The 22,843-nt window shown below is 35.9% G+C and overlaps 1 protein-coding gene across 2 annotated transcripts; it reads left to right on the plus strand.

The window, feature by feature from the left end:
- The first annotated feature begins 1,703 nt into the window (after positions 1-1,703).
- sesn3 (sestrin 3) lies at positions 1,704-22,800 on the plus strand. 2 transcript variants are annotated; one of them, XM_067365425.1, is made up of 10 exons: positions 1,704-1,923; positions 12,716-12,781; positions 15,105-15,299; positions 15,381-15,563; positions 15,877-16,125; positions 17,763-17,895; positions 18,178-18,296; positions 18,386-18,576; positions 18,958-19,102; positions 19,191-22,800. In XM_067365425.1, exons 1-10 carry the CDS (start codon positions 1,870-1,872, stop codon positions 19,275-19,277), a joined length of 1,422 nt encoding a protein of 473 aa, XP_067221526.1. In that variant the 5' UTR covers positions 1,704-1,869; the 3' UTR covers positions 19,278-22,800. The 2 variants fall into 2 exon arrangements, with proteins under 2 accessions (XP_067221526.1, XP_067221525.1); XM_067365424.1 differs by lacking the exon at positions 1,704-1,923 and adding an exon at positions 4,851-5,126.
- Positions 22,801-22,843: the final 43 nt, after the last annotated feature.

A 22,843-nucleotide genomic window follows, 5' to 3' on the forward strand; every position in this document is an offset into this window, starting at 1 on the left:
GTCTGTGTGCATTAGTTATAAATGAGTAAACAATGATGCAACAGTCTCAAAAAAGTTTCACATTTAGATTTTCTGGAGAAACAAACCATTACATGCTGTAAATTGTGTGTAAAATCAACTGATATGATTTCTAAGTGTGTTGCATAAAATTAGATTGTCTCAGGAAGTTCACACCAGCACCATTTAGTCATTGCTATGATACAGCATTGTGACCTCAAGGCTGATCAGTCAGCACTCTGATTGGCCGATTTCTCACTCTCCTGATGACATCACGTTGTTGCCGGGTGAAATTGAACTCTGGTGGCAGGGGAGAAAAAAAAAAAAAGACTTGTCAGTTTGTTTCTTTTTCAACCAAGATCCGTGCAGATTTTCTCGGCTTAAGGGTTTAATGTTTAAGGATCACCACAGAATTTGCTGACTTAATGCTAAAACACTGCTGTTACCCTGTCATGCTTTGTAACGGAAAAAATCCCCTAACTTTAAGTTTAGTGACATTTTGCAATCTGTCTGAACAGAACATCACAGCATGAACAAGTTTATGTAGGCCAGCATTCATTTCATTTGAACTCTGCAACATCAGTCTGAGATCATCGGAATGTTTTTAGTAGCACCCCGTGGGCCGCCTTCGTGAACCCATGGACAATAATCCTGCCGGGGTCTGGCTCCCGTCCACACCGTCTGATGGCCATTCCGCTCTGTCAGCAATTCCCATCTCTATTCAAGGCTCCTGTTCGCATGCACTGTAAAAGCCAATTGTTGAGTTGTGTTGCTGCATATGCACTCTAGACAATGATTGCCTTGACTTGTTTGAGCAGCCAGGCTTATTTTTCCTAGAAAATAAATCAGTAAAAGAGTGCGATCAAAATGTTTTAGAAAAAATATAGAGACGGTGAAATCTAATCAGACGTCCTGATGCAATACACTGTTTTATTAGATGTTATGTAGCCTTCTACATTATATGAGCCATAGACCTCAGCACAGAGTTTCATTAGGAGCTGTTAAGTCATAAAATGTTCACCCCCTGCCTTCATATATAATGATTGAATGGATTTACCATTGTGTGTTAAAAATAATACAAGGTCGCTCCCGACTTTCACAGAATGTCTTAAATAATTGTTTTATATGCAGCCCACTTAAAGTGGGGGGACATGTCTGGACAAGAGAGAAAAAGTTGGAGGGGGGAGTGGCTCATGCAGAGAAAATTGGGAAGTCCGATTCTTTTTAGCGAGTTCGTTCTTTTGGACGGTTCAATGAACCGATTCATTTGAGCCATCTCTCAAAGGGTTTTCGTACGTTCTCATTTTTTCATGTTAAATTGATGCGTTTCTAGCAAAATTTGGACAAATTAGCTATCTTAAGACATTTTAAACAAAACAATAACGATTCTGATTCTATAGTAATGTAAATAATGACAGTAGGCTATGTAGCCTATTGTTTGTCGATGTGCCATAGCGAAATGTTGCCTTATTTGTTCTAACATTATATATAAGTAACAATATTAATGATTAGTATTATTAACATTAATTATTGATTATATTCATAATCTTTTTTCCCCATCTCAACAGTTTTAACGAAGTCATCAGTTAAGTGATTCACAAGCGACTTACGAATCGGTTCACAAGAACGATTCACTCGGGAGTCGGAGCGAAAGAGGCCAGCTGAGGGGGCGTGTAGCGCACGTTCATGCTGAAGTTGGACACTTGGAGAGCTTTGCGCACTGCGAAGGCAGACACGAAGGGATACGGAGGGGTGCCCAGTCCTCCCTCAGGTCTTAATCGCCCATAGAAGAGCTGGCAGCGAACATGCCCAGACCAGTACATCGTCACTAAGACCGGGATTGAGCTCTTCGCCTGGTTGAAGCTTGCCAGAATGAACGAAAACGCAGATATCTGCAACCACTGTCGGAACATGATCAGGGAGAAGGTAACGTTGTTTTCCATGTGTTTAAATTTGTTATTCTGTTTTAGTTTGGGCTTATTGTGTCATTAAAACATGCAATTGATCCTGATGTTGATCTTGGTGATGGGAAGCTGCGTTGTAACGTTTGGGTTGTGCATGAGTATTACATATTTGTCATATCTCTGGCCATCCAGAGGTTTATTTAGTTACGTTTTTTTTTTTAATTAAATAACTAGTAATATATATATATATATATATATATATATATATATATATATATAAAATTATTCTAGTACATGTTGTTATTATTTCTTGTTTTTTATTTTTATTGATAGTTGGATTAGTATTTTTTTCAACAATAACTACAAATATATATATATATATATATATATATATATATATATATATATATATATATATATATGTATATATACCCTCATATCACGATGCGATACATATCACAATACAATATTATTGCAATACTTCAAGATATATGATAAAAGGTTAACAAAAAAACCAATTGTACCCCCCTGGTAACCCAATGCACAGGACAATGTTGATACTAGAATAAAAATATTCATTGTTCTGAAGCTGAAAATACAGAAAAATACAAGTGTTGCATGCTTGCACTCTGTCATTAAAGGTGCAATATGTAATTATTTTTGCAGAAAAATATCCAAAAACCACTAGGCCAGTGTTATATTTTTTTTTCACTTGAGTACTTACAATATCCCAAATGTTTACAACTATTTGTAAATCGTGAGAAAATTTTAATTTTAACCAAGGCTCCGGGACGTGTGAGGAGTCGCCTGTCAATTGCGTCTTACCCGCGTTACCCTCAGTTTCCGGTTTTATTTCGTAGAAACCATGGAAACACCAAAGACGCTTTAATATTGACATGTTTTATTAGGCAAAGGAACAACTGTTTCGATATATTTATAGACATAAAGTGAATAATTGTTATATAGCTCGACATGTTTAGTCTTATTGTTTAAATCTAATTTTCCTGATTTTTTGAGAGTATCATGCTTTACCATGCCTCAGAGAAAAACACTATTTTGTGAAGTAGCTAACATAGCTATTTTTAGTAACAGTAATACAGCATTTTCTCCATCATACAATATGTTTTAAATGTAATTGCCTGCCATTTATCAACACAAGCCATCCAGAATTTAAAAATCGGTTAAAATCGATCTTACTGCAGTGTGTCTCAAACAAGTGTCTCACAGCAGTCGCCGAATGAATGCACAGAGTAACGTTATAACATAATTTTAAACACACTCAAATGTATCTAATATGATAAACAGAGCTGCGTTACCTCATACTCATGACCGGAAAAGCGGAAGTGCTTCATACTACAGTAACGATAATAATCGCATCCATGAACATGATTTCTTCCCGAGTCCTATCCTTATTCTTTTGCACCATCCGTTGAGGTGAGGACCACATGTCCCACGATTCCGCGCTCAAACTTGGCGTCATCAAGCTACGCCTTTGTTTTGAATAACGCTATAGCGGACATACAACTAGATATATTTAAAATAATGTAGGCTGCATTTTACTGGTAACACAAGACATTTGGCATTATCAGGACTCTGTAAACTTGAATTTTTTCTCACACAGTAATTTTGATTTTGGGTGAACTATACACAATATATATATATATATATATATATATATATATATATATATATATATATATATATATACACACACACACATGTGTATCAGAGGCCAACTAACTTAGTGACCTACTCATCTCATGTGAAATTCTGCCATCATCTCTCTCTATTTTCTTTGGCTGGAAGATGTTATTTTTAGCTGTCATTAATCATGTCGAACACATGTGACCTACTTCTGCTCTGCACGTCTTCCTCTCACACACACCCTGCCAAAAGTTGTTTTAGCTCAACCTGGACTTTAATACAGAAACATGAGCTGGCATTTATCAGATTGAACTATTGGCTGAAGGCTTGCGAGCTGTTTGTTTGATCTTCCTGTCTCTAGCTGCAGCTGGGAGCAAATACTGCGAGTTATCCTGTGGCTGTATGCAAACCTGTATTTTGAGTGCATGTGTATGTGTTTGGAAGACGCCTATTATATGAGAATGGTTTGAGGGATTTGTGGTCATTTGGTCATGTTGAGAAGATTCTTCATTACCCGTTCCCTGGGCGTGATAACTTTCATCAGCAAATAACTAGTCTCTTCTCACCTGTTGCTCTAGCTGGTTCGGACAAATCAGTTCAAATTATTATCAGTCTTGCCTTGGCTTGCAGAAAAAAAATATTATAATTAGAGCCAAATTATAACCAATTATTTCCAATTAAAAAGTTCCACAAAGAACTTTTTATTCTCTAGTTCTTTATACCACTTACGTATTGGTGCATTAAATGAATAGTTCACCTAAAAATGAAACTTCTGCCATCATTCACTTATCCACATGCATTCCAGTCTACAAAATGTTTGGAATGACAAGAGAAAATTATGACAGAATTTTCATTTTTGGGTTGATCCCTCCCTTTAAAGAACTCATAAATCATATGAAGAATATATTATGTGACATCAGACACTTTTTAAATGCTTTTTAATCTTATAAGAAACTCCATTTTTCTCTTTTTATCACTCAATCCAATTTCTACCTCATCTTTATTGCTGTTTCTGTGACACGCTTCAAAGAACAAGCAACAATGACTCTACTGTGGATTCTGAACGCTAACAAAATTGAGTTGCTTCAATGCAACCAGTTTTGTATTTCAGTGTTCCTTGCTTGAAAGAGAGACAGACAGAAGCTCCATATAAATTGTGCAGCCAAACTGAGTTTTGCTGATTCAGCATCTGACACACTTCCTGTTCCCCCAGCTGCCGTGTGCGCTGGCGTGACATAATTGACCAATGAATCGCACTGCCACATTACCACATAGTGACCCGTCGGGAACAGCATCGGTGTCTGTACGTTCTGTAGTCATGCTTGAGCAGAGATCTGTGGGTAGACATCGCCATGAGGACTACAAATACTCAAACCACTAATTGAATGAGGACGCAAGTGCCGGCCGGGGACATTTGTCATGGTGCCACCAGGCGTCTGCTCAAGCAAAACTAAAACCTGTGCGTTCTGCCAGTGTTGCATAATCTTTTATGAGTTTAATGGCATCATTCAAGAGCCACAGATTCTGACGCAATCAAGTGATCACCAGGGAGAGATCCTCATGAGAGAAAGAAAGACAACGGTAATGCTGTTATGTCAGAAAATTATATATAAAAAAACCTGAAAAATGGCTTTTTCATGTTCTAAAAATATATATTTGCCTGTATTTACAGCACTTTTTATTGATTTTCATGTGCAACTGGTGTACCATAACTTTATAATAATGGAATTTATTTTATCAGTACTGGGGTTGAATGAAAATGCTATTCTTAAAATATTAATCTTTGGCCTGTAACTCGTCCGGCATGATTTGTGCTACAGTCATGATACCAAATTGTGTGGAGTATTGAGAACAGTGTTTTTTAGTAGTATACAATAATGTAATAGGGTCATTCCGTGTCAACTTAACCAGAGGTCCTTGGCTAAAATTTGTCATTTTGTTAATATTTTTTCTGTACAAAGACAAACATAAATAGTGATGAAATCCAAAATATTAAATGTCACAAATGTATATTTACTGAGTAATCCACTGTTTTGTAGAGGGGGGTCAAAATTACCATTTTCACCTGAGATTGAAGCCAATTTACAGGGGTGTAAAAATGACTGTCAGTATCATTATTTTATTTTTACACAGAGATTGGTAGGTCCATTAGTAAAATCTGTTGACTTTAGCAATCTTTGTTTCATTATATGCCAACAGTGATGGTTCGAAAATGGGAAATTTTGCCTCAAGTTTGCATGCCTGTAACTCAAGTAGTATTAAAAATATCTTAATATCTTTTTAGATTCTTAATGTCATTTTAGATTCTTGTTCTTATGAATCTTAATTTTTAAGGCCCTATATGGTTAAATCCCATAGATATAGTGATGTCAATGCGGTAACGTGTAGTATCGATACTGCGTATTTGAACTCTTGGTAGCTTCAGAAGCTGTTAAAATGAACAAAATCCATTCTTCCAAATATCTCTAAAACTAATTAAAATATAGATTCTTATAAGTGCACTTTTGAGAGCAAGTTAATGTGCCTCAACTTAACCATTTTCAACTTAAAACATAACTCAGAGAGAATTCTTTTGGTAGAGGGAAATAAGATATATTTATAGTTTAAACATTATTTATTCTTTAGACATTCCTCTTTAAATGCAATAAGTATCAGCTTTCTGCAAAGTGAACCACATTTGGTTTTCGATCACTGAAAATGGGTAAATTTCAACAATTTGAACATAGAACTGCTTTGAGATCCCCATCTCTATTGGACTGAACTATATAGGGCCTTGGAAATTAAGATTTCAAAAGGAAAGTTTATTAAGAATGAGAATCTAAAAGAATAAAAAAAATAAAATAATGATGCTGCCAGTCATTTTTACACCCCTGTAAATTGGCTCCAAATCTCAGGTGAAAATTGTCATTTTAACGCTCCTCTACAAAATAGTGGATTACTCAGTAAATATACATTTTTTTGACATTTAATATTTTGGCTTTCATCACTATTTACGTTTGTCTTTGTATCAAAAATTTGAGCCTAGGAAGTTTCCGAAATCGGTTGATTTGACACGGAATGACCCAGAATTAATTTATATTTTAATTTGAAATTTTAGTTTTAGCTTTTGGCATTTTTTAAAAGATGTAATATAAGTCTAAGGTGTCCCCTGAATGTGTCTGTGAAGTTTCAGCTCAAAATACCCTGTACAATTTTTTAAATAAATTTTTTAACTGCCTATTTTGGGGCATAATTATAAATGCGCCGATTCAGGCTGCGGCCCCTTTAATTGCTCGTGCTCTCTGCCCCCTCCTGAGCTCTCGACTCTATCATTGCATAAACAAAGTTCACACAGCTAATATTACCATCAAAATGGATCTTTACAAAGTGTTCGTCATGCAGCATGTCTAATCGCGTAAGTACAGTGTTTATTTGGATGTTTACATTTGATTCTGAATGAGTTTGATAGTGCTCCGTGGCTAAAGCTAACATTACACACTGTTGGAGAGATTTATAAAGAATGAAGTTGTGTTTGTGCAAAATGGTACCTCTGGTTTATTCTAAAACACATTTTAAATGCTCTATTGTTAAGACCTGTATTTTACTGTAAATTACACATCACCCTCAATTCAATTTTTCCTTGATCATACCATGCTAAGAACCTGATAAGGTAATCCCTAGTAAACCGCTCATAATAACTCTCATTACATTCTGTTAAAAACTTCACCGGAGATCAAACCTAATCCTAATCCTCACTGAGACTGAATATTTGTTAACATATCTGGATGCCGGAGACTCATTAGTGGCCTAGTGTGCCAGAATGTTACATCACACAGCTCTCTCACTCTCTCTCTGACCCTTCCTCTTCCATATTTCATCCATGTAGTCATTTCATGTTTCTCTCTCTTCAGACTCAGTCAGGGTAAGCCTTTATTGTTTAAACTGAGCACAAAGCGGCTGTATTGGTGTGTTTTTGTGTGAGCTTTTGTTCTACATCTACCTATGCTGTCATGAAGACAAACATTTCTGCACTTTACCCCAGAACATAGAAGACACAATCAGGCTGTGCTGACAGACCCACTTTTTTTCCTCCCTCTTCTCTCTTTTAAACAAACTTAGACTTTTTGCATCTTCGACTGAAGGCAGAGCGCCAGGAAGGGAAGGGAAGGGAAGGAAGCATATAGGATTCCTGGACAGCCATTTCGACTCAAAAGCTTGACTGGGCAAAAGCAGAGTGCTGGAACAATAGCATTCTTTAATACATAAAACCTGACATGTCTACAGGCCAGAGTTCTGACTGTTCAGACACCTCCACTGTAATCCAGAGTCCATTTGAGCATTTTTAACAGACTTAAGTAGATCAAAGAGTGGTTGTTTGACGCTTAAAAGCACAACCTTGACTTTTATGAAATGACCTGTACATACAGTACAACCATAAAAACCACACTTGTAAAAATGAACACTGGTAACCAAATTAAAATTGCTTGGGTGGTAACCTTAGAAATGCAGTATAGTGGGTTTTATGTAACCTATAGTTTCAAAAATAGATAAATCCATGAAATCATAGTACTGTGCTTATTGTAGTAGTTTACATGGTAAAAGTGGTAATACTATGATTGTAAAAGTAACATGGAAATTGTGCAGCCAAATGATAACTACAGTGTTAATGGTAGAGATATAGTACTAAAAATCATTCTAAATATAAAAGAGTAGTCCACACCACAAATATAACTATAATATTGTTGGAATCACTTTCAGAACGATTTTCTCCAGCTGGTGAACGATAAAAACATTGACAGCCAATCAGAATCCATCCTGCTTTAAAAAGCGTGAGCATTTAAAATGCACGCGCTTAGAATAAACAGAATGTTATTGTCCGTTGGTGTGGATGTTAATGTAGTTTATTATTAAAGATATTTTTTATTTTACAGATAAATAAATTTAGATATAATAATCAACATTCAAAAAAAAAAAAAACATGTAAATTGTACACAAGGCAGGTTTTGCATTAACTTCTAAATCTAATTATAAAATTATTTTCTACTCCAATTTATTTTTGAAATGATCATTTACACACTGTCATAACTTCTTTTCATGACAAATTTAAGACAATACTAACAGGTAAAGTAAATATAATGAATATATAAACTAATGTAGTGCATAGACTTGTACCGATATTCGGTAATGCGATAAATCGCGATAATGAATAAGCACGATATCGGCACTTCAGAATACTGTAAATAATAATTTATTACCAATTATTAATTTTTTTATAAGGCAATTAAGAATACTTTACCCATCAATCATATAAAATGCACAACGCCACTGTATTCTGCGTCAAAAGGACACGCGCTCAGATGTAAACAATCCCAACGTGCACGAGAAGCACATGGCGGAACCAGTGAAGGAGACGAGCTGAATGAAAGTGCGCGTTCACTCTCTGACAGCAGAGGGCGCTGATGGAACAGCAGCATGCAGCGGTTACCACGGAAACCGTGCAAACAAAGTAACTGCGCTAGTGAAGTTTTTAAAATGCTTCAAACAGCCATTCATTTTTTTGTAATTTCAGTGTTGTTCATCAAAGCACCAAATACTGAAAAAAGACTTAAAAGGATATTTATTTTCAAACCTAAACATTTTTATGTTTTAATCTGGACTACAACATGCCCTAATGATTAGAAATGTTCTGATTATTTGTTATTGTTCAGTAAAACTTTGAAAACATACAGCTTCATTAGTTAACATGTTAATTCATTATCACTAAACTGACAATAAAAATACTTATAAAGCATTAATTATTATTAATTAATGTTAATTTCTTAGTTACTGTTTAATAACATTGCTAAAATCGAGATAACTTAATGGACCTGAGATAAAACTAACAATGATCAGTTGTGTTTCTAAACTAACATTAACAGAAAATAACACTTTCTGTTACAAATGTAGCTATTGCTCAATCTTAGTTAATGCATTAAATAGAGTAAAGTGTTATCTGTTGTTCTTTATAGCCTCATTCTTTTGCATTTTAATCTGTTTGAAAATTTCAGTCAGAGTTGTTTTTGTTTTATTACAAAAAGAGTTCTTAAACCTGTTAAATTATGTTAAAAATTGTTTTGCAACTTATTTTAATACCGTGATAATACCGTATACCGTGATAAAAGCTTCATCAATTAATCGCAACATGAAAATTTGATACCGTCACATGCTAGTGCATATATTTAGTGAAATACTCCCTTCTAGAGTTAATTTCTCTAGTGAACTATCATGCTGTGGACACTAAATGACTTGCCTGAGGCAAATGTAATGCTATGTGATATATTATTCTCAAGTCTTTCCACAGCTGAAACACTGGTTGAGAGATTACATGTAAACATATCTATGCGTAGATTGTCTGTTCTTCTTCTTCTGCACTTTTTCCTCTTGTGGCTGTTAGCAAACAGCATTGCATTACCACGCGCCCCTTTCTGGATTCATCGTCTGAGACGTCCGTACCGTGACGGTTCAGGACGAATACATGTACCGCTACACCCCTACTAGTTAGTAAAATTTGTTAGTGTTGTTAGTACAGTTTATTTAAAAAAATTAATATTAGTATTGTATTGTATTAGTATTAGTATATTAGTATTAAATATAGTATTTGGCTTACTATGGTCAACTTTTGTAAAGTTTTTTAATTAATAATCACATTTTTACTTTTACCAATGAATAGTTCTACATTTTAATTGAATCCAGAATCTGATGCAAGATTTGACATTTTTGTTATCATAAATTGATATTTGGCTCTTTGTCAGTAGCCTTTCAGTCTTTTTTGTATTTATTCATGCGCATAGATTCAAATGTATTCATATGCATAGATTCAAATTTCAGATGTTCTTTTTTCTCAGACCTTTTACATAGAATTTACTTTTTGATTAACTTTCTTAATATTCTTATTAAAGATATGATTTTTTTTTAAATCTGGACGCCGTCCCAGACTGTTTGAGGAAGACGCTTTCTCTATCCGTGGACACTCATGCTGCTGTCATGACAACAGAATCGTTACCATAGTGCCACAGAATGACAGTCTCAAGCATTATCTGTGCTGATAGTATGCTGTGCTTTGATTGGCCGGGAGCGGTGATGCGATTTCATGGAGCAGGTCACAATGGTCACAGTGCTGTGTCAATGTTTCCGTGTGTGTCAAACAAGTCGGGATGGCCAATCAGTGCAGCCTCATTGCAAATACACACAAGCATTACATTAAGCACATAGAACAAATTAGTTTAACATATCCCGTGGCTCTCCTTCCGTCTTATCTGTATCTGTTCTCTCTTGCTTTATATGTTTGACTATGATTATGTAACACAGATGAGAGAAAGGCTTCTTGTGATGAATAGTACTTTAGGAAAATACACTCACAAGAAGACAAAGACTCATATCCTTTGCTTAATTAAAATGTACACTACTGAACCAAAACAATTATAGTTTTAGTTAACACTGACAACAATGGTGTGCGCACACTCTGAATGTTGGTTTCAAATGCCTTTTCTGTATTTTTTTCCCATCTCTGCCCTCTCTCTGTTTGCCGCTTGCCCTCTTTCTTTGCACAGTCTATTTACTCTCTTGATTTTATATGTAGAGTCTTGTTCTCTTTCAACAGAGCTGTGGAAGTAAGAAACCAACAAGTCCCAAAACAAAACTCTCCTTGTCTTTGTGTTGCTCAATCATTCCTCTCACAGTTTTTGCATCGTTGGAAAAACAACTTGACTGCAAATATCACCTGTTTGAGCAGTTGTGTGTGTGTGTGTGTCTGGGTGTGCAGAATCTTGGTAGTTCTTGGGTAGTGTTTTATAAACAGCACAGGTTTACATCAAGGCCGCAGAGTGGAGGCAAAACACGTCTGACCGCAAATACAACACCGTTTTGTGTATTTGTGGTGGTTAAGGGTAAGGGGTGGGATATCCTGAACAAACACACACCATGAAGAGAAGGAAGGAAGGATAGATAAAGTGCAAGGGAGGGTGAGAATGACAGGGAAAGAGATTTGGTGTGTCCAGGCTTTGGGCCACTGAACTGAAGTGACCCTTACACCCTTGTCATTATCGCCAGTTTAGAGAACACACACACGCATAGATAAAACAAACACAGCTTTCGTGGAACTCCTTACCTTTCACTGTAACAGGAACAAAAGACTGGGAGAGACTTTCAAAATAAACCCAAGCAGAGAGACTCAAAATCGACCTGTAAAATCAATGTTGCGCCCTTTAAAATATACATTAAACACACTATGAGGCTTTTATTACATTATCTATCTAGGATTTTCCTTCTCTTTGTGCTTGTTAGGCAATTTCTGAGGCAGCAGTGTCTCTAAAATAATGACTGCTTTTTTAAACATATTTTCACTTGCCTGCTACTGGTTAAATAAACTGATAGGCCCGCCCCCAGACGCATGCCATTGGTTGAGCGACTGTTGCTGTGCAGAATTAAGCTACAGATGGGTTACCTAGTTAGCTCTGCATATTAACCTGAAATTGGAGAAAGTATTTTAACATAAAAATACACACTTCAATAATAAAAAGTTTAATTCTATCAGGATATTTTCTAGCCTGACTTCGTCATACTCATATTCTAGGCAGAATGTGAGTCTGATACTGCTCCATTGCACTTGAATTATGGGGCGTGTCTTAACCGAACCAGTAAAAAAAAAACTCTGCACTCAATTGGATAGACCTACAACCAATCAGAGCAACGCAGTAAGTGACGTATGTTGAACTTGTACTTAAACTTTTGCCAAATCCCGTTGGAAGGACGGCAAACACATCTTTCCCATCGACAAATGCCGTGATTGCGGTTCTTTGTTCGTCTTTTAAAATTAATGCGCTGTCGATTTCTTTTATTACAGACGTGATAGCGGAATCTAAACATCTTACTTCTCCAGCTGCAGTCATCGTTGGTGAAAATCGATTCAACCCAATCGCTCTTTGATGACGTGGGTGGTTACGTAACCGCAGATAGCCTGTCCATCATCGATTAAAGCCCGCCCTGGCAATTTGATTGGCTCGGCCTTCTGGGAGCCGAGCATAATTACTCCACAATGGATCGAGTCCAGACCGAACTTCCCGTCCAAAAAAATGTTGTGGGCGGGGTTCGGGCTGGCACCCAGGCTAGATATTTTCATCATATTCATGATAAATGTTCTTGTTGTTCCTCAGGCAAAAGGAATGAAGATGTCAAGACACATATCAACAGGACCAAGCTCATTTATTCCAGAAAATGAGGTAAAACTAATAAAAAATATTATTATGTTTCTTTGTGCAGAGATGGTACAATGGTAACACCATGTTTCTTTGGTTACTCCATGTATATATACTACAATTCAAAAGTTTGGGATTTAGCAAGTTTTTTTATGTTATGTGTTTTTGTTGTTGTTGATAACTGTTTATTGAGTTTTTCTTTCTTTTCTTTTTTTTAAAGGCAAAGAAATTAAAGAATAAGTTTTTTATGTTTTTGAAAGAAGTCTTTTATGTTTACCAAGGCTGCATTTATTTTATTAAAAATACAATTTTAACAGTAATATTGTGAAATAGTTTAACAATTTAATAAAAATAACTGTTTTGATCTATTTTAAATCTATATATTGATGGCAAAGCTGAATTTTCAGCATCACTATTTCAGAAATCATTCTAATAGGCTGATGAAACATTTATTATCGATGTTGAAAACAACTGCTTAATATTTTTGTGTATATATACATTATACATTTATTTCAGGTTATTTTGATGACTAAAAAGTTAAAAAGAACAGCATTTATTTAAAATAATATAAATCTTTTGTAACATTACAGGGTTAGTTCACCCAAAAATGAAAATTATGTCATTAATGACTCACTCTCATGTCGTTCTACACCCGTAACACCTCCGTTCATCTTCAGAACACACTTTAAGATATTGTAGATTTAGTCCGAGAGCTTTCTGTCCCTCCATTGAAAATGTATGTACAGTAGACTGTCCATGTCCAGAAAGGTAATAAAAACATCATCAAAGTAGTCCATGTGACATCAGTGGGTTAGTTAGAAGTTTTTGAAGCATCGAAAATACATTTTGGTCCAAAAATAACAAAAACTACGACTTTATTCAGCATTGTCTTCTATTCCGGGTCTGTTGTCAATCCGGGTTCACGACTCCGCAGTGACGCTGCTGACGTAAGACGCTACTGACGTGTTATTTGGTGCGCCTGAGCTTCGTTTACAGTCTGAGGGAGACGCACGCTGTATTCAAGCTATTCTACATTGTATTTTGGTATTGCTATATTTTTTAAAATGGTGCGGATGTCCTAATTGCCAAAAAAAAATGACGTAAAAGTGCATTACCAATAGAATCAATTCAATTGGAATCAAATCAATTCAATGGAAAGGATTCCGGAAGAGGATACAATGCTGAATAAAGTCGTAGTTTTTGTTATTTTTGGACCAAAATGTATTTTCGATGCTTCAAAAACTTCTAACTAACCCACTGATGTCACATGGACTACTTTGAGGATGTTTTTATTACCTTTCTGGACATGGACCGTATACCGTACATACATTTTCAATGGAGGAACAGAAAGCTCTCGGACTAAATCTAAAATATGTTAAACTGTGTTCCGAAGATGAACGGAGGTCTTACGGGTTTGGAACGACACGAGGGTGAGTCATTAATGACATAATTTTCATTTTTGGGTGAACTAACCCTTTAACAATTAACAGTTATTAAGCTATTAAAAGTATTAATTTCGTTTGAATAGTTTATGGGTTCATTCAGGCCACTTTCACACAGCAGCAGAATACGTTTGTGAGTCCGGCTTGCGCATGTTTTACATTGAAGCTGCTGTCGGTTAATGAAGATTTGATGGATGAACTCGTGGCTTATCTTGACACTGTCCTGTCTAAAGTGATAAGACTTTTCAGTATTATGTACATCGCCTTCTTTTAAATGACTTTGGTCACTCTTGCTATGGTTACTAGTAAGAGAATACGGGCTTGACTCTCGTTGCACGTTCATACAGACAGTGTTCCAGACGCTACTGTAAACTGCTGTTTGAACGAGACATTTTGAGACTCACACATGTCAGCAAATGTGGTTATCAATCCCAAAAACTGACAGTGTGAACGTGGCCTCGGACCCGTAGTATATGTCAAAATACCACAGTATACTTTTTTTCTCTCTTCTCTCACACACTCACACGATCGAGTTCATCCAGCTCGAGTCAGTTGGTGTTCATTTCATTTTTGTTTTGAGTTCAGCTGGTTCAGGAGATGATTTTCACTGAATCCAAGTTAAGCGTGCCGGGAGATCTAAGAAAGTGTATTTGGATTGTAAATTGAATTATAGCATCTGTCCTCACTTCGTTGAATTAAGATGAACCTGAGCCAGAGTTCAAATCTTTCTTGGCTCTGATTCATAGCATCGCACATTGGTGCCTTCTCATGTTGCAAAATCAGACAGGCTTTTGTTCTATACTCCACACATTTAATTTGCATTACCATCTGACCACAGTACTATGTAAGGAAAATACAGTCAATATGTTGTACTGTAGTGAAATGTCCTATGTTTGCCCTCTCAGATCATCGGAGCCATGCCTCTGAGTGATTCCACAGTGATGTTCATAGACGAAGAGTTCAGCGGCCGCGTGGACAACCTGACGCAGGTGATGGGGCTCCACCCGCATTATCTGCAAGCCTTCCTGCGCTGCCACTATTACCTCTTGAGGATGGACGGCCCCCTACCACTCCATTACAGACATTATATCGCTATAATGGTACAAATGCACACAAAAACACTTTCAAGGGAGACTTTATTAAACTGTATTTGTGAGTGATTTTTCTTCCGTATTTTCCAGGCTGCAGCACGGCATCAGTGTTCAGCGCTGGTGTGTCAGCACGTGCAGGAGTTCGAGCAGATAGGCGTGTGCTCTGATTGGCTGAGAGGTCTGGAGTTCTGCCCGCAACGACTTCGCAACCTCAACGAGATTAACAAGATCCTCGCGCACAGACCCTGGCTCATTACAAAGCAACATATACAGGTAACACACTAGCGATCGTGTTTATTGCTCAGTATTCCAGCTCATTTTTTAGCATTTAATAAAGTTTAATAATAAACACTCCAATAAAAATTATATGAGTTGAATATAAACATTTAAATTGAGTTTTTTTATATTACCTTTTTTATTGCATAATTATGGTTCTACTTCAATTTGTTGTTGAAATATAAAGATTTAAAAAAATTCAAACACAAATTAAATAATGCAGTTAAGTAAAAATATAGCTTTTCTGAGATAAATGTAATGTTATGTGACGTATCAAATGTTGATGATCTTACCATCTTTTGTTTCTCAGGCTCTGGTGAAGACAGGCGAGCACAGCTGGTCTCTGGCAGAGCTGGTTCATGCTGTTGTACTGTTGGCTCATTTCCATGCCTTGGCTAGTTTTGTGTTTGGTAGCGGAGTCAACCCTGACCCTGAGGTCACAGAGGTCAACGGGGTCACGGATGACCTTTGCCCTCCAGCCATGGCGGGTTTATGCACCTGCCACCTAACAAATGGCAACCAAGCCAACGGGAACCCCCTGCGTAACCCTAACACTGGGGTAGGAAAACATTATAGAGTATCCATGTTAGGGATGTGCTCGTAGCCGAATACTATGTTGGAAAGGAAATGACGCATTCTGCCGAGCCCTAAAAGGAACGTGGTGATGGAAAAAATACGAGATGGGAGAAAAAATATATTTTTAGTGTTTTTGAGTTCTCTCGCAGTTATATAGTTGGGTAATTATATTGTATATCATTTTGGGGTATCAGGGAGTTGTTATCAATATGCGGGATATTGAAATCGCACGCTTTTTACTTTCACGATCACGCGTACTCTGTGTATAGGGAGCGGAGGTAGTGACCACACATTTTACAAGATAAGATATTTGTCAATGACCCTCAGGATGTGTTGCGCACCAGTATCTTCATGTGATAAGTGAAATCTGATGTACTGTAATGTAACCGACTACTGCAGTAAACCTAACTATGTCCCTTTAGGGGCTCCGTAGAATGTGTCTGAATTCGGATTTAGGCTTTAGGCACAATGCTAAACAATCTGTTTTTGTATTTGCATGTCAGAAAAACATGCTCAGATCACATTCAGATGAAAAAATAATAAAAAAAAACAAAAAACAAATAATAGTTCTATACTATATATTGTACATAAAATTATATAAATTATATATATATATATATATATATATATATATATATATATATATATATATATATATATATATATGTATGTAGTGGTGTTTTCTTTACCAAGAAAGTGGCAAGATGAAAACCACTATTTTCCGTTTCAAACTTTCACATAGCATCTTTTGGATATAAAAACATTAAAAATTCAAATCTACATTTTGATTTTAAAAAGTTTATTATAAAAACGTGTTATTTTTTTCCCAAAATGCAATAAATCCATGACACTTTTTTTCAAAATGCAATTAATCTATCAATGTAAAAGTGATTTTCAAATTGAAAATACACAACAAAGTAAATTTATTCACATGACAGAGTCTAAACTTTGCCAATATTTATATTATATACAGACATTTTACTAAAAATAGTACATTCAGCCGTCGCTCCCAAAATTGATTCAACGGGTCATCTTGTTAATGTTATAAATTATTTGTCATTACCGATTAAAGAGCATCTGGCGCCACCGCACAGTTAAAATAAACACATTTGCCCAGTACATTGGTATTAAAAACGCCTTTTTAAAAAAGCCTTCAATGTTTACAGTGCGTGGAATCGAGCGCTGTGATTGGTTGAGCGGATATATCGTGTTTTGCAGAAAAAGGAGACTGCCGTTTGTTGCGTTTTGGGAAGAAAGGGAGAAAACATGACAGAATAACACGACGGATATCGCATTTTGCCCAACATTAATAAATTACTTTTTAATACCGACCAGATACAATACTGATTTTGGTGGAAACTCAATTTTTTCGAAAATGGCGTTTATCGCGTTTTGGAACCAAACTCTTTATATGTATAAAATACCTTACATTATAATATTATACATATACATTTTTTATTTATTTATTTTTTTTTAGGGTGTGCTCTTTAAAAGTTTTATGACATTCATCTGTATATTAATTAAATGCGTATTCTGTGCAGTGTGTGATTCAAGATTTGTTTGGACAGCGTTTTTAAGTGTAGCATCTCATTTTTTAAACTCCATTCTCGTGTATTTTAGAGCGAGCTGGAAGCTCTGATGGAGAGAATGAAGCGACTGCTGGAGGAAAGAGAAGACGATGATGCGTCAGAGGAGGAGATGTTCACTCGCTTTGAGAAAGAAAAGAAAGAGAGTCTTCTGGTGGTGTCTGCAGGTATTACAACACAGATACTTTCTACCCATCTTCTCTTCTTCAGTTTCATACTACAACATATTTTCTTTCATCATGATATTACATACTAATATAAGCTGAAACTTTTAAATATGTGGTAAAGTGGGAATTAATATTAAATACTGTCATGACTGTCATCATCTACTCAGCTAGGATTTTATTTGCCAAGCTTGAATTTGAACTATTGCTTGAAAACAAAAAAATGATCTAGCAATCTTTTGTTTTTGCGTATTTGTATTAAAATGTTGTGCTTTGCATATTCAGGGTTTGTTGAGGAAGTGGTGCCCCCTTCTCCCGTGGCTCGGTTTGTAGACGACCCGTCGTTTGGATACCAGGACTTTGCACGACACGGAGAAGACAACCCACCCACATTTAAAGCACAAGTATGACAATCACATACACACATAAACAGCATTTCAATACCCTATTGAGAATGAATGATTGATCATATTCGATCTTGTTCACTCTATAGGACTACTCATGGGAGGATCATGGTTTCTCTCTGGTGAACAGGCTCTACTCTGACATTGGTCACCTATTGGATGAAAAGTTCAGGACGGCATGTGATCTGACCTATTACAACATGGCCAGTCACGAGGGGGTGGACACCAGCATGCTGCGCAGGGCTCTATTCAACTACGTCCACTGTATGTACGGAATCAGGTACGTCCACGAGTGCGTAATTAGCATTATCATATTTCCATTTTTTCAGTTTTCTGTTTACTCCAACTTAAGTTCAAATTTGTCTACCTTTTCATCGAATATTTATATTTTATTTCAGCTTTATTTCAATGAACGGAACTATTTTTAACAATAACAACAATGGTGTGCTCTATTGTAGACTGCACATTTTGGCAACTGTAGTAGGTAATCCGGGTCTCCCCTGCTTACAGATAGTAGAATGCAACTGTAAATCATAGTGTACACTATGTATGCCCATAGCGCCCCCTAGTGTACAAGCACAGTACAACCAGGAGTACTGAACCCGGCCCTTTACTGCCTAGTATTGAAACATGAACATGTTTTCATACTGTGTGTCTGCAGATACGACGATTACGACTACGGTGAGGTGAATCAGCTGTTGGAGCGCAGTCTGAAGGTTTACATCAAAACAGTGACATGTTATCCAGAGCGAACCACTCGCCGCATGTACGACAGCTACTGGCACCAGTTCAGACACTCCGAGAAGGTAAGTTATTTTTTCATGTGAAGTTTTTATTATATTATTATTTTCTAAATATGTTGATATTCTTAATTACTCTTTTTTTTGTATACAGGTTCATGTGAATTTGCTTCTAATGGAGGCTCGAATGCAGGCAGAGCTGCTCTATGCTTTGAGAGCCATCACTCATTATATGACCTGACCAATCAGACTTCACCATTTATATGACCTGACCAATCAGACTTACTCACCCACAATATGACCTTTATTGCTCATATGACATTATTATTATGGCGAAATTTAACCTAACATATAGTTTTGAATTTTTACAATTGTGCCCAAAATTGTGTATACTTTTTCTTGAACTGTTCAAATCGCTAACTAAATGAAGGACATTTGAGTATAGAGCATTCTGGGTATAATCACAAACTTTAAATTGGGCTCTAAGGGCATGTTTAAATCATTGGTCATCAAGAATTGTGGGTGGGCAGAAATGACTTTTGCTGGATTAATATATAATCCTTAATGGTCAGACAAATCCCCTTGGACTTGACCTGGTCAATAAGGCGATCATTTATGACATGACTTGACAAATCACATTTTAATGTGCAATACTTTCTCATTGAAATCTCAATTATACTGTAAGCTGAAATACTGGAGGACTGAGTTCATAATTTTTGAAACAGGAAGTTGTCATTTTTTTTCTTTTTTGCACATTTGAGAAAAACTGTATTTTGGAACAGAGTACGGTTTTCCTTTTGTAAGATCATAAATGACTAACAGAATGTGAGATTTTTTTTTCTTCTTTTTTTTAAAATCCCTTTTTTTCATTTTCATGTATTGTTTATTTCATATTGAATGTATTGTTTATATTTTTTTGTAGTTTGTTTCTAAACCTTTTCAGATAAATTTAGTTTGGTTTAGTTGTTTACCTGGAAACTAAGGCTTTTGTAGCATTATTACTGTACTATCAGTCCTTTACTATTTCCTTTCAATCTCAGTGTTATAATTCTACAGAAGAGGATTGGGGCCAAGCAATAATAAAAAAATAAAACCATCTCGAGATTAAAGTTGTGAAATTTTTAGAAAAATCTTGTTAAATCACGAGAACAAATTCGTTAAATTATGAGGAAAATGTCGTTAAATTTCGAGAAAAAACTCATTAAATTACAAGAAAAAAGTCGAGATAAAATGTTGAGAATAAAGTAATTAAATTACGAGAAAAACGTTAAATTATGAGAACAAATTCGTTAAATTATTAGAAAAATGACGTTAAATTTCGAGAAAAAAACTTTTGAGGAAAAAGTCGAGATAAAATGTTGAGAATAAAGTCATTAAATAACGAGAAAAAACTCGTTAAATTACGAGAACAAATTCGTTAAATTACAAGAAAAAACTTGTTAAATTATGAGAACAAATTTGTTAAATTCTGAGAAAAATGTCGTTAAATTACAAGAACAAATCCGTTAAAGTATGAAAAAAAAGTCGTTAAATTACAAGAACAAATTCGTTAAATTATGAGAAAAAGTCGTTAAATTACGAGAACAAATTCGTCAAATTATGAGAAAAATGTCGTTAAATTTCGAGAAAAAAAGTCGAGATAAAATGTTGAGAATAAACTCGTTAAATTATGAGGAAAAAAGTCATTAAATTACGAGAAAAATTTCGTTAGATTTCGAGAAAAAAAGTCGAGATAAAATGTTGAATAAACTCATTAAATTATGAGAAAAAAGTTGTCAAATTACGAGAAAAAAGTCGTTAAATTACGAGAAAAATGTCGCTACATTTTGAGAAAAAACTCATTAAATTACGAGAAAAAAGTCATTAAATTACTCATAATTTAACAAATTTGTTCTCATAATTTAATGACTTTATTCTCAACATTTTATATCGACTTTTTTCTCGAAATTTAACAACTTTAATCTCGATGGTTTTATTTTTTTATTATTGCTTGGCCCTAATCCTCTTCCGTAGAATTCAGATAACAACATTATTATTTTTTTTTTTATCATTATACGTTACTGCCAGCTGCAATAGCTCTACTAATCACATCTTGTAACTTTATTTCTGTATGTGTGAGCTTCAACATGTAGCGTGTCTTATTTCTGAATGTGTCTGCGTAGGACAAAGTGTTTGCACATCTGTTGTGCGTCTCTTTGCACTGGTGTGCCTCTGTGAAAGAAAACCGTGCACATGAGCGCGAGAGAGTTCATATGTGTGAGTGTTATGTGCAGGATTGCCTGTAGGGAGCGTCTGAAAACTAACTACTTTTGATACTATTACTGTCCATCAAAGCATTTCTCAAAGGTTTATTTATATCGCTTTAAGAATCATTGCTTCATATTTGCACAACTCTAATCAAGGTGCAGCATCAGTATCCTATCAGTAAAAAATAGATTAAGATTGTGTCTGAAAATAAATGTATAGTGAAAAGATAAGCTTTATAGAATGAGACAAAGTGTTGCCAATCTTTTAGACAGTGCCTTATTCATGTTTAGAAACACAGGTTTAGTGATTTAGTCATAGGTACACCAGAGATTGTTACAAATGTATCACTGGAGTAGGTGAAACTGTCATCAGAGTGCCTTTCAAACTTAGCTGTAGGTGTTTCAAAGTGTATGCAGCAGATATTATGGAAAAAGTCCTTTGAAAAATGGGCATATGTATCTGTTGCATTTTCTATATGTGATTATTCCGATCAAGGTGGTGCTATGAAGCTTTCATGCTCTCCACTCATAATAAATTTATACATTTCCAAAATGGCAGCACTGGAACTTCTCTCCAGTGGCTAATTCACATACCTGTATGTTTCAATAAAGTTTCTAAACAAAATCAGTCTATGAATGATTTTTTTTGTGGCTAAAGGTCTAAAAAAAGTATCTTCTGTTGCAAAACATGCAGCAGGTGTAAACAAATGAAATTCATATTTGTCGATTTGATAAGTAGTAACAGCAGTGACCTTCAGTGTGACATGGTTTAGTTTATATATATTTATATATATATATATATATATATCTCCATCCTCGATCAGGCATAACATTATGACCACCTTCCTAATATTGTGTTGGTCCCCCTTTTGCTGCCAAAACAGCCCTGACCCGTCGAGGCATGGACTCCACTAGACCCCTGAAGGTGTGCTGTGGTATCTGCACCAAGATGTTAGCAGCAGATCCTTTAAGTCCTGTAAGTTGTGAGGTGGAGCCTTCATGGATCGGACTTGTTTGTTCAGCACATCCCACAGATGCTCGATTGGATTGAGATCTGGGGAATTTGGAGGCCAAGTCGACACCTCAAACTCATTGTTGTGCTCCTCAAACCATTCCTGAACCATTTTTGCTTTGTGGCAAGGGCATTATCCTGCTGAAAGAGGCCACAGCCACCACACGGGCCAGCCTTCGCTCTCCACGTGCATCAATTAGCCTTGGTCACCCCATGACCCTGTCACCAGTTCACCACAGTTCCTTCCTTGGACCACTTTTGATAGATACTGACCACTGCAGACCAGGAACATCCCACAAGAGCTGCAGTTTTGGAGATGCTCTGACTCAGTCGTCTAGCCATCACAATTTGGCTCTTGTCAAACTCACTCAAATCCTTACGCTTGCCCATTTTTCCTGCTTCTAACACATCAATTTTGAGAACAAATTGTTCACTTGGTGCCTAATATATTCCACCCACTAACAGAGATAATCAGTGTTATTCACTTCACCTGTCAGTGCTCATAATGTTATGCCTGATCGGTGTGTGTATATATATATATATATATAT

The sequence above is a fragment of the Chanodichthys erythropterus genome, chromosome 17, assembly GCF_024489055.1.
Source record: "Chanodichthys erythropterus isolate Z2021 chromosome 17, ASM2448905v1, whole genome shotgun sequence".
Taxonomy (NCBI): Eukaryota; Metazoa; Chordata; class Actinopteri; order Cypriniformes; family Xenocyprididae; genus Chanodichthys; species Chanodichthys erythropterus.